Source organism: Taudactylus pleione, unplaced genomic scaffold (assembly GCF_031769625.1).
Source record: "Taudactylus pleione unplaced genomic scaffold, aTauple2 ptg000326l, whole genome shotgun sequence".
Taxonomy (NCBI): domain Eukaryota; kingdom Metazoa; phylum Chordata; class Amphibia; order Anura; family Myobatrachidae; genus Taudactylus; species Taudactylus pleione.
In genome coordinates, this window is record NW_028284727.1 from 2,877,156 (window position 1) to 2,890,229 (window position 13,074).

General features: G+C 40.1%; 1 protein-coding gene across 1 annotated transcript in view; it reads left to right on the forward strand.

The window, feature by feature from the left end:
• The window catches only part of ENPP3 (ectonucleotide pyrophosphatase/phosphodiesterase 3), a 236,545-nt gene that overhangs the window by 86,515 nt on the left and 136,956 nt on the right, over positions 1 to 13,074 (forward strand). The window contains exons 5-6 of the mRNA XM_088443058.1: positions 4,242 to 4,302; positions 8,624 to 8,721. Of these exons, the coding sequence (XP_088299184.1) occupies positions 4,242 to 4,302; positions 8,624 to 8,721 (159 nt within the window). The remainder of the gene's footprint in view (positions 1 to 4,241; positions 4,303 to 8,623; positions 8,722 to 13,074) is intronic.

The following is a 13,074-nucleotide window of genomic DNA, read 5'->3' on the forward strand; positions in this document are numbered from 1 at the left end:
GAGGATGAGTTGCCGTTGTAACAGCATCTAAACGTTAATGGCATGGCAACTCAACCCTACTACATGGCCTGATCTCACCCCAGATTAGTGGATTTTTGTACATAGCTCTACGGGGCTACAAACAAAAATCTGTGAGGCTGGTGGTACTGTAAGTGTGGCAGATATTTGCACTTGAACAAAAAACAAAAGTAATATCCTGCACAAGAAGTGATAATGTAACTATATTTTATAACTAGCAATAAATACAATCTGATTTATAGTACAGGTTGAGTCTCCCGTATCCAAAATGCTTGGGACCAGGGGTATTTTGGATATTGGAATATTCCGTATTTTGGAATATTTGCATAAAATAATGAAATATCTTGGGAATGGGACCCACGTCTAAACACAGAATGCATTTATGTTTTATATACACCTTATACACACAGCCTGCAGGTCATTTTATACTATATTTTTAATAATTTTGTGCATCAAAAAAAAGTTTGTGTACATACATGAAATTCATTTATGTTTCATATACACCTTATACACACAGCCTGAAGGTTATTTTATACAATATTTTTAATAATTTGTGCTTTAAATGTGTACATTGAACCATCAGAAAGCAAAGGTTTCACTTTCTCAGTCATGGTAATAATATTCCATATTTCGGAATATTCCGTATTTCTGAATATTTGGATATGGGAGACTCAACCTGTAAATGAAATTGTTATACTGCTGGAGGTGCTTCCTGGAATCGCATACCAAGTACTCAAAAAAACACCTTGCATTGACAATGGCCAGTGTTCAGTAAGTGATTCCTTAGTGGGGCACTCTTTTATAATTGATTCATTGATATTAATAATATTAGAAATTTTATATAATTAAAACATAACTTTTAATAGATTCTTTTTTTAAAGAAATTGGGGATAGTTTGACTCTGATTACAAAACTCTGACAGAGTCACCCATTTATAAACAGTATAAAATCATAAATACAAGAACATAAGTAATTGGGTATATACGAATTACCCTGTGGTGACCATATTTTATCATAAATAATGTATTTCCTAATGGATATACAGGCAGGTTTAAGCAGGTATTGAAATTCACTCCCTTCCTCCAGTGATCTCCAAAACAATCTATCTCCTAATAGATAGAAAAGCAGATAGAGCAGGTAGTAAAGTTCGCTATCTTTCTACACTGATACCTTTCTACATTAATCCCTGTAAATTTGCTTCCAATATGTACATCAGTCATAATAATGAATCATATGTATACACAGAATAATGCTCTTTATTGGTTAATGGAAATTTGCAAATATAATCCATTCATAGGGTTAAATATGATATTGGTATAGTAATATCGCATGGGAGATGGTTTATTCACATGAGTAACTAGAAAAATAATCAGACTTTGTTAAATCACTATCTCTTCTCATATATACAAAAGCTGCCAGCAAATCTGTATCCTGTATTTAGAGAACACCAGAGACAAATTGATACAAAACACATTCAAATCAATTACAATATTGCAGCCTCTATCTCCTGAAATAAAAATGCATACATGGTGGGTCGAAATAGGCAATATGCATAAACATGTATAATAATAGATTAGCTAGCAGCATGAACCAGGAGGTTCAAATGAATAGAAAGGAGGTACGGTGTGAAGGTCTGGTTCTTTCTGCTTTCTTAGGTCATCAACCGAGTAGACCCAAGATGAGAGAGGAACACTCGGCAGCATCATTGGAAACAACATGGAGACGTGGGGGACAGTGCCTGTCTAGAAGAGGATCCGTATGGGCGTTTCACCACAGTCTGGCTTGTTCACCTGTCAGCCTGACAGCATGTATCTGGGGTGTGTCTTTTATGTAACACAGCACCAATCCCTGTGTTCTCTCAGACACACCCCAGATACATGCTGTCAGGCAGACAGGTGAACAAGCCAGACTGTGGTGAAATGCGCATACTGTCACACTGACACTTCCCAGCTGCAGGGGGAGAGTGTTCGCGGCAGGCTCCTATGATATGGATCCTCTTCTAGACAGGTATTTCTTCTTCAGGTGGGTTGCAACTCACCCTGATGGCGCATCCAGCTTCTGCAATGCTGTTAGCAACAGGGCCCGCCTAACACCATACACAGGCGCACTGTCCCCCACATCTCCCTGTTGTTTCCAACGGTGCTGCCGAGTGGTCCTCTCTCATATCAGGTCCGCTCGGTTGATGACCTAAGAAAGCAGAAGGAACCAGACCTTCACACCGTACCTCCTTTCTATTCATTTGAACCTCCTGGTTCATGCTGCTAGCTAATCTATTATTATACATGTTTATGCATATTGCCTATTTCGATCCACCATGTATGCATTTTTATTTCAGGAGATAGAGGCTGCAATATTGTAATTGATTTGAATGTGTTTTGTATCAATTTGTCTCTGGTGTTCTCTAAATACAGGATACAGATTTGCTGGCAGCTTTTGTATATATGAGAAGAGATAGTGATTTAACAAAGTCTGATTATTTCTCTAGTTACTCATGTGTATAAACCATCTCCCATGCGATATTAGTATACCAATATCATATTTGTCCCTATGAATGGATTATATTTGCAAATTTCCATTAACCAATAAAGAGCATTATTCTGTGTATACATATGATTCATTATTATGACTGATGTACATATTAGAAGCAAATTTAAAGGGTTAATGTAGAAAGGTATCACTGTAGAAAGATAGCGAACTTTACTACCTGCTCTATCTGCTTTTCTATCTATTAGGAGATAGATTGTTTTGGAGGTCACTGGAGGAAGGGAGTGAATTTCAATACCTGCTTAAACCTGCCTGTATATCCATTAGGAGATACATTATTTATGATAAAATATGGTCATTACAGGGTAATTAGTATATACCCAATTACTTATGTTTGATCTGGTATTTATGATTTTATACTGTTTATAAATGGGTGACTGTCAGATTTTTGTAATCAGAGCCAAACTATCCCCAATTTCTTTTAAAGAGGAATCTATTAAAAGTTATGTTTTAATTATGTTAAATTTCTAATATTATTAATATCAATTAATCAATTATAAAAGAGTGCCCCACTAAGGAATCACTTGCTGAACACTGGCCAAGGTCAATTTAAGATATTTGCACTTACTCGCGTCTATTTGAATTGACTCCTATGTGTTTCTATATAGTGAACGTGATGTCTCTTCCACCAAAAATAAAGCAAGGAGCATTTTTCTTATGTCAAGCTATTAGAAAGTGTCAGTGTGACATTGGGGTTAATTCAAAGCTGACTAAGTCCATGGAAATAAATGCATATATAGTGTATGTAGACTTGTACACATTACTGCAACTGCACCAATCTGTGCACATTTGTTCAAGCGCTATCCTTGGTACAAAAGATCCATCTCACAATAGGCATAATTGCACATATGCACAGCTCTCTGCATAGCCCGCTGTTCTGTACACAACACTCCCATGACTCCCACAAGTCAGGCCGGTCACGTACTATTGCTTTATCACTGCCCAGTTCACACATCAAAATGCCCAATATCATGATTAGACAGATCTGGCTAAGTTTGGTCTGACTCAGAATAGGATGGACATACATAAAGATGCATGAATTCACTTCTACATATGCGCAAACTCACCAGTCATCAGCCCCAGCGTGTACAGATGTCCCGTCACCCCCCAGTTACTCCCTGTCAGCCACAAGTGTAGATGAGGCTTGGGTTGCTTATGACTCTGTATTACTCATACTTGCATATGCATGATTCCAGAGCACTTATGATGTTTTTGCCAAATTTGCGTTCATCTCTGCGTCAGCCCCATTGTGTTACTATAGAAGTCAGTTATCTCTAATTTGGTGAACTTGCTGCATTCGCCGCACTGTGAATGCATAAACGATGTTGAATGTGCCAAATGACAGTAATTCTCAAACCTGCCCTGCGGCCTCACTAACAGTGCATGTATTTAGAATCTCCTCACAGGAAGATATATATCAGGTTGTTGGGACAATCCTACCAGACATGTTTTATTGATGAGGTTTTAGAAACTCTGCTCCACGTGTGGGTACAATAACAGTAGAATTTGTATATAGACACTTCTGATAACAAATATGGTGACTATATTTCACATGGTTGGCTATTGTATTAGGTTATTTGTTATATGACAAAGAGAAATAGTTCTATGTATACCAAAACTGTTTGCTCTTGTCATTTCCTTGTTTCATAATGCATTTAATTTATGTGTTTGGTTTGTAGGAGAAGCTTCCTGGGCAGAAGGAACATGTGACAACAGCGCAACTCACCAATGCCCTGAAGGGTAAGGGATGGATGGATGGAAGAATTAGCTTAGTAATACTTAGGGACGTAAACACCCTTTTACAGCATAGACATAATATTATATTACCAATCTTCTTTTCTTTCATCATGTTTTGTATTTTACATGTTAAATCACTTTCTTCCTTGTATGTAATATGTGCACAATGACTATTGTTATGAAAGTGTATGGTATGTTTTCATTACAGTGTCATCAATATTTCAATATACAGTATTAATAGAGCATTTACAGTCACACAAGAATTTATATGTTACTTCTCAAAATTGAGAATTCAGACCCTCATATTGTATGTTCAGAAAGTCAAAAATTACAATCGAGGGGTGCTACCACGGACAAATTTCATGTTATACAAGAACAGAAGAAGAAATGAAATGTCACGTGTGGTGCACTGTGTATGTTAAAACATAACTTTATTGATTACTAATTAATACCCAAATATGGTCAGAGAATAGCGAAAAATGTATTTAAAACTAAAAAGATGGGGTGCCTAACCCTAACCTTCCCCCCCAGTGCCAAACTCTAATCCCCCTCTAAGTGCCTAAACCTAACCCCCCCTTCCCCGCCGCCTAAACCTAAGTCCCCCGGGGGGTGCCTAACCCTAAGTCCCTCCCGGGGGTGCCTAACCCTAACCCTCCCTCCCCCTAGCCTAACCCTAACCTCCCGGGGAGGTGCCTAACCCTAAGTCCCCCCGGGAGCTCTAAACCTATCCCTCCCCCCCCGCAGCTGTCCGCGCTCGGTGCCCGACATCACTTCGATCGGGATGCCGGGCTCCCGGCGTCGGTAAAATGACAGGTGTCTAGATTTAGACGCCTGTCATTTAACCCTCGCCAGGATTAAGCAGTCGGGAAGCTGGCTGTCGGGATTAAGTCTGCCGGCTTCCCGACTGCATACCGTATACACATCAGAAATCTGCTGCTGTTGAATTAGGTGTTTCTATACAGGGATCACTGGAAATACCTTGAAATATCTACCTATATGGCACTAATGCTGAAATGTGTATTCATGTAATTCAATAAAGTATGTTCTATTCTTTGCACATCCAGTTAATGTCATATCACCAATAGGTAGCTCACACAATTTGCTCATATAATCAAGGTGAGTAACACTATCACTAAGGGGCATATGTATCAAAGATTGATGTAAGATAAAATTGTGACATATATATCACCAACCAATCGGCTTCTAACTTACAATTTGCAGTTTGTGTTTAAGAAATGATAGTTTGGAGCTGATTGGTTGGTGATATATATTTCACAATTTTATCTCACATCAAGCTTTGATACATATGCCCCTTTATGTCTAGCATTATACCCCATGTAATTCCTTAATAATCGGAGGAAACATCCAAAAACATGATTCTTGGATCTCTTTAACAACCCAAATTAACACAAAATAACAATTAATGAATCATTTCCTATTCGCAAATGTTTCTGGGAGATATGTAAATTATTCATTGACTATATCAGTAGCAGCGTTATTTCTGTACTCGTGGATGCAGATAAGTACATTCTCAGTCCTTATCTCAGAGTTACGCACACAAACATCACTTCAATATAATCAGTATTTCAGGACATGGGGTTAGGATAACATGCGCCGCTAACCGACATGGCGTTTCACTCTCAAACTTTGTCAAGCTTTGTCTTTGGATGTTTCCTCCGATTATTAAGGAATTACATGGGGTATAATGCTAGACATAAAGGGGCATGTGTATCAAAGCTTGATGTGAGATGAAATATATAATCACCAACCAATCAGCTCCAAACTATCATTTCTTAAACACAGCCTGCAAAATGTAAGTTAGAAGCTGATTGGTTGGTGATATAAATCTCACAATTTTATCTCACATCAAGCTTTGATACATATGCCCCTTAGTGATAGTGTTACTCACCTTGATTAAATGAGCGAATTGTGAGAACTGCCTATTGGTGATATGACATTAGCTGGATGTGTAAAGAATAGAACATACTTTACTGAAATATATGAATACACATTTCAGCATTAGAGCCATATAACCATTTAGGTAGATATTTCAAGGTATCTCCAGTGATCCCTGTATGGAAACACCTGATTCAACAGCCGCAGATTTCTGGTGTTTATACATAAGACACAAACACGCTCATTTACTGGTTGGATTTCAAGAAGTAAAAAAATTATTAGTAAAGATAACACAAGTTTGTGGATAATTGTGTGATATGAGAATCTATATGGTATAACCACAATACACATGTGAGATATTTACTCAGACGAAATTCATTAATCAAATGCCAGATAATTTATTATTGAGACATTAGAAGGGAAAGGACATGTGTCTTAATTCTTTTTAAAAATCAAATTTCTTTCTTTTGTGACACATCTTTTTAGTTTTAAATACATTTTTCACTATTCTCTGACCATATTTGGGTATTAACTAATAATTAATAAAAGTTATGTTTTAATATACACAGTGCACCACACGTGACATTTCATTTCTTCTTCTGGTTCTTGAATATACAGTATTAGTAATTTCTCAAGAAGTAATAGACAACAATTTGATTTTCAAGCTTTTGTTAATGTGTATTGTCATAGAGTGAAATATAAACTGGATTGTTAAACTTTTAAAAGTCAAAACATCTACAATACCAACTCCAAAAATCTCAATATTATTTTTCCAAATGAAAGTCAGTCATTAAATGTAATCTCAATATTAAATATAATGAATTATGCCTAGTACAGGGTAATGTACAGTATATGCTAAACATTGTTTTGTGTTATACCTATGTGGAGGCTTTTAGCTAATTAAGGGGTTGTGCCAGTGGGTTGGGTACGGGATCCTGACGTTCAGGATGCTGATGGTCAGAATACCGACAGTGGCATCCCAACAGTCAGAATCCCAACAGATTTAGGTGTGTATTAAAACCCTTATCCAAACCTGCCACTTAGTCCCTAACCCACCCCTCCAGCAGCCTAACCCTAACCCACCCTGCCCACAGACTAACTCTAACCCACCCCTCCTACAGCCTAACCCTAACCCTTCCGTCCCGCAGCCTAACCCTAACCCCCCCGTCCCGCAGCCTAACCCTAACCCAAACCCTCCCGTCCCGAAACCTAACCCTTCCCTCCTGTAGCCTAACCCTAACCCTCCACTTCCGCAGCCTAACCCTAACCCTTCCATCCCGCAGCCTAACCCTTCCCCTTGTGCCTAACATTAATCCTCCCCCTAACCTTAAGCCTCCCCCTAACCCTAATAGATACCTCTGCAATCTGTCGGTATTCTGACAGCCGGGATGCCGTTGCCGGAATTGTGACTGTCGGTATCCTGACTGTCGGGATGTCAACTGCATCCTGTGCCAGTTACCTCTTTGCCTGGTCTGCCATATTTTTATTCTTTCTGGTCATGGTTATGCCCCTGTGATAGGATTATTGTCACACTTCAAAAAGATTGACAGGAGATGTTTAGGAAAATATAATAACAATGGCAACTGTACTGAATGATGGGTTATAAAAACAGACTTAATAGCATCTACCCTCATAGAAACTACTGTATTTCTATACAAATAACTATGTACACATTTATCCCTCAATGGGGATTGAAATCCCATCTCAATATTTCACATAATTTACTAGAGAATTGGCAGCAACAGTATAGATAAGGCCACAGAGAACACTCCAGGATTTTGTGTGTCACGTGCTTTGGCACACATCCTACCTTGGATTGCCCTCTTTAACTAGTAATGATCAGGGGTGGCTCGAAGGACCAGTTGACTGGGACATCGCCCAGAGTGCTGTGCAGTTGTATGGTGTGTACCCAGCTTTACTCTTATTCTCGGGCCTCTGTGGCAATCTCACATACATCTCTGACAATTGGGGCTGTTTGACTCTTTGGAGGAGGATGTGAGAGGATGCACAAATGAGAAGCCTCACCAGCTTTATGGTGCATACACACGGTCAGATTTTTCCTTCATATATGAACGATAACGATTTAATAATCGTTCAGTCGTTCATATCTGAAGGAAAATCTGACATATCTGACATGCTTGAACGATGGACGATCAACGATGCGCGTTCCTGTTTGTCAGATAACGATATCTGACATCTGATGTGTTTGCAGTCAGACTTGGACGATTCCATTCATTTTAATGCAGTCAAAAATCGTTCAATCGTTCAAATCGTTCAAAACTTTGGTAAAATCGTTCAAATCGTTCAATCGTTCATCTGACAAATATGACAAGTCTGACAAATCTGACCGTGTGTATGCTCCATTACTGTCATTTACATCACATACAAACTCAGACAAATGTATGTTTCTCTTAATATTTATGCATAGATTTGATCTCCCACCGGTCATCCTATTTTCACTGGATGGATTTCGAGCAGAGTACTTGCAGACATGGGGTGATTTAATGCCAAACATAAAACAACTGCGTGAGTATTTTCTCTGCCTATTTCTATTGTCTTTGAAAGGATAAAGTTACAGAATACCAAATGCTTATTGTTTGTTCTTCATGCTGTACTTCCTTAATTGTGGAAGAATCCGGATAACTATAGCAAATTAGCAACACTGTGATGCATGTTTGCCAAAATAAACTGATACTAGTCATTTGTAGACCGCTCACGGCATGCTACAGTACTTTTGTTTTCTAAGTGTTTTTCTTTAAAGGATGAGGAAGTTTTGTTTTCATTGATCTACTGTAGGTCAATTGTAAATGTAACAGTTTTTAAGAGGTCTGAACTAGGGGTCTGATTCACTACGGATCTCTAGTGTGACTGCAGCTGCGATTACGCACAGAGGTCTGCTGCAAAAATATGCTAATGAATGCAATCACAAAGCCGTCGCACAGCCAGCATAGAGACGCCCACTACCGCTATCTCACATCCATAATACCTTGCAGTCCTGCATATACATCAGTAACATTGAATAACATCGGCCCCTCACATAGAATTACAGCAGGTCTGACCTTACTCAGAAATTGCTAACCTCGTTGCATGCAGTGAGTACACAAGCTGCATATGCCATCGCAGTGGCTAATTTATGCACGCCCATTCAACAGCATTTAAACGGACAGGCACACCTGCATTTCTCTGACCACGCCCACATCACCCCCCAAATGCTGTGACAGGGGGCAATGTAAAGAAGGGAAGAGGGGAATGAGATTGGATCAAATATATTTAAAAGTATCCAATGGAAAAATATGTTTGTTTCTTTAGTTTTTAAGCAAATCATGTAATGTTAGGTGCATTTTTCTATCTTTTTAATTTTTTTATTTGTCTACTATGCTGTTTTAGAAATTGTATCTGGTGTAACTTTCATGTTCTTTATTGTGTGTATATAATATATATATATATATATATATATATATATATATACATACATACGTGTGTATATGTATATGTATATATATATATCTATGTATATATATCCCAAAGGAGGCACTCCGGACTCGTATAAAAAAACGACAGTAGATGCGGCATACAGTGCAATGTTTCAACGTCCTGCTCAAATGTCCTGCTCAACAGAGAACATATACGCATTGGCGTACGATGCGTACGATGGGGCCACATTCGACCCGATCGCACACCCCGATAGTTGCAAATAGAAAGATCCATCATACATAAAACAGTTACGCGTCAACACTAGATTTAGCAACTCCAGAAGCAGTTCAATACCCGGTCCCTTATACAAGGGATTGTTGGTAATCAATCTCTTGGTAGCCTTTACACCAGCAGCATGAGGAATGCAAAACCTAAAACTTCCTTTTTGGGTTCACCCAAATTTCGATGTTTTAGATGCCCCAATTGCATTACGTGCAGGTCATTACAAGTGGGTTCTGTGTTTTGGCACCCTTATACAGGTGTAAAGTATAATATTAGGCATCATTTGACATGTACCAGTAGGTTCATTATTTATGCTATTACCTGTCCTTGCTCCAAAGTATATATTGGAAAAACAGAATGCACATTGAGGGAACGCATGGCGCAACATCGCTCGCCATCCGAGCTGCCTTATTGACGGGCACAAGTGAACAGCTGGTGGCCAGGCATTTCGCCTTTGCAAAACATAATCTGGCTTCGCTCAAGTATAGAATTATCGATCATGTGCCCCCGCTAGTTAGAGGAGGTGACCATGCACGCAAATTACTGCAGGTTGAAACACGGATTATTAAAATAGATTATTATCCCCTCTGGGTCTTAACGAAACCCTAGGGCTACAATGCTTTGGTTAGGCTATTTTTGACAGTTTACATGTGGTTTAGCTTTCTTCCAGTTAGCATTGTATCAGTTTGACACATTGCTGTATTATCTCTAGTCGCTTATTGCTGATTAGCTCGTTAATATTAATCTATGCATGTGACAGGTTGGTTTGGGGTAGCGTTCTTTTATAGCTACCATCTGGCTTAGGACTCCATGTAGCTATCGGTGTGTAGCCTGTTTAGACAACTAAGTCCTGCGCTCTACAGATTTCCATATACAGCATCACTATGTTAGCTATTGTAAAACTTGATGTTGTTTTTTATGATTTGCACGCTGTATCTCTAGTAGTTTTTAATTGTACTTCCTATATGTTTATTGTTGTTTGTATATCACCATGGTAACATTGGGGTTTCGATGTCACTTCCGGCAATCGCGGTGTTTGGTACCGGATGCAGTTAGTGGCGCCGACCACGCTGGTGTGTTGCTTGTTATTTAAAGTTGGGTAAGTCATTTCACTTTATATTTGGCTTGACAAAAACGCCAATAAAGGCGTTGAAACGTTGCACTGTATGCCGCATCTACTGTCGTTTTTTTATACGAGTCCGGAGTGCCTCCTTTGGGATTTTATATTTCAGCTACTACACTCAGTGGGTTTACTGTGGAAAGGCACCCGGCGCAGCTGCTTTATTCTCCTACAGAGTGCCGGATCGTGGACTTGTGTGTGTGTGTGTGTGTGTGTATATATATATATATATATATATATATATATTCTTACATAAAGAACTTTTCTTGAATCACTATAGTCTGACTTTGTAATATATCTAATGGTAAAGTGAAAAGTTGTATGTTATTAGTTTAGATTTTTGCTCACTGTTTTTGTTACATCTGTGAGTGACAGATTAGTGTACTAATTATTATAATGAAGATATAAGGAAGAATTTGAGGGCCTGATTCAGAGCCGCTTGCTATTTGCGAGCGCACGCTCTGAATCAGGGCGGGGAGTTTTTTTTTTTTTTTTTCTTGTCTGCTCGCTAAGCTGTGGGTGTCCACCCACAGCTAGTGTGAGCAGGCAGGAGATGGTCGCGATTATCGTTACCATCGGCATTGCGAGGAGAACCTAAGGTAGGGTCTTAGCACTCGCAATGCCAAGTGGACTTCCAGCTCTAATAGAGCCGGAAGTCCACTACTGACATCACGAGTGATGTCAGTAGGGACGTCCACAAACGGCAGGCGTTCCTTCGGGAACAGCTCCATTTGTTAAGCCACCCCCCCTACCCGCCTACAAAACGGGGCGAGCTGTCGATCAACATCGACAGCCGCCCGGTTTTGCTGTGAGCTCCGGAGCGAGTGAAGTTCTCACTCGCTACGGGGTTCGCGCACATGCGTTGCGCACGCCATGCGTGCGCACTGGGCCACCATCGACCCGCTTGCAAGCGGGTCTGAATCAGGCCCTGAGTCCGGTAAACAAAGAACAATCCACATATAATGACAGAATGGATATGCATATGTTCATGTCAGATCTAGAATTAAACGCTTCAATCTCAAGGATGCTGCTGCCAGAGGGGGTCATTCAGACCCACTCGCAAGCGGCAGTACGCTCGCAAGTGGGTCGATGTTCCCCACTGCGCATGCGCACGACGGAGGGAGCTCCGTCGTGCGCATGCCCGAGACCCGGACTGCGACAGCCAAGCTGTCGCTCTGGGTCTCGCACCAAAGGGGGCGTGCTGTCGATGGTGACTGACAGCACGCCCCCTTTGGTGGGCGTGCAGGGGGCGTGCCTGCCAGACGGAGGCGTTCCCATGGGAACGCCTGCCGTCTGAAGCCGGCCCCACTGACATCACTAGTGATGTCAGTGGGAGTGATTTTGGCTCTGATAGAGCCAAAATCACTCCAGGGCTTGTGGCTGGGAAACCTTACCGCAGGGTTTCCGTCGCAAGTCCGATGGTCGCGATGGTCAAGACCATCGCGACCATCTTTTTGGACGCTCGTATATGCTGTGGGTGGTCACCCACAGCTATACGAGCGTCCAGGAGGACGCTCCATTTTAATGGAGGAGGGCTCTGATTCAGAGCGAGCGCTCTGGTCAGAGTGTCCGGCTCTGAATCAGGCCCAGAGTCCATAGTTATACTGAGTTATCGAAGCTATTGGATAGCTCCTACTGTACTACAGCTGTACTGTATGTCCTGTTCATTATAACTGGTACTCAGCTATTCCTGTCCTTCTTGCTCCACCTTCTTGCTCCCTATTTAAATCCAGTCCCCTCCACTTAATTTTTGCCATGAAGAATTTCCACATATTTTCCAGTGCAGCCTGCTCAGTTTATTTACTTAGTAATACATTTTTTACTTTGTTCTTCTCTCAACACTATAGATTTTTACTGACCAGGGTTTAAAAATAAAAATTGTGTGGGGAAAACACTTAAATTGAATAAGATAATGAAACAATACTTTCCTTAAAACTCTTATATAGTTCTTTGAAAGATGAATTTCACATATGTAAAAGATAATAGAACATAATATAGGGAGTGAAGTAAGTAGTGGTGGTAAGTGTCAAATGTGCTATAACTGGTGGTATTTGACACTTACA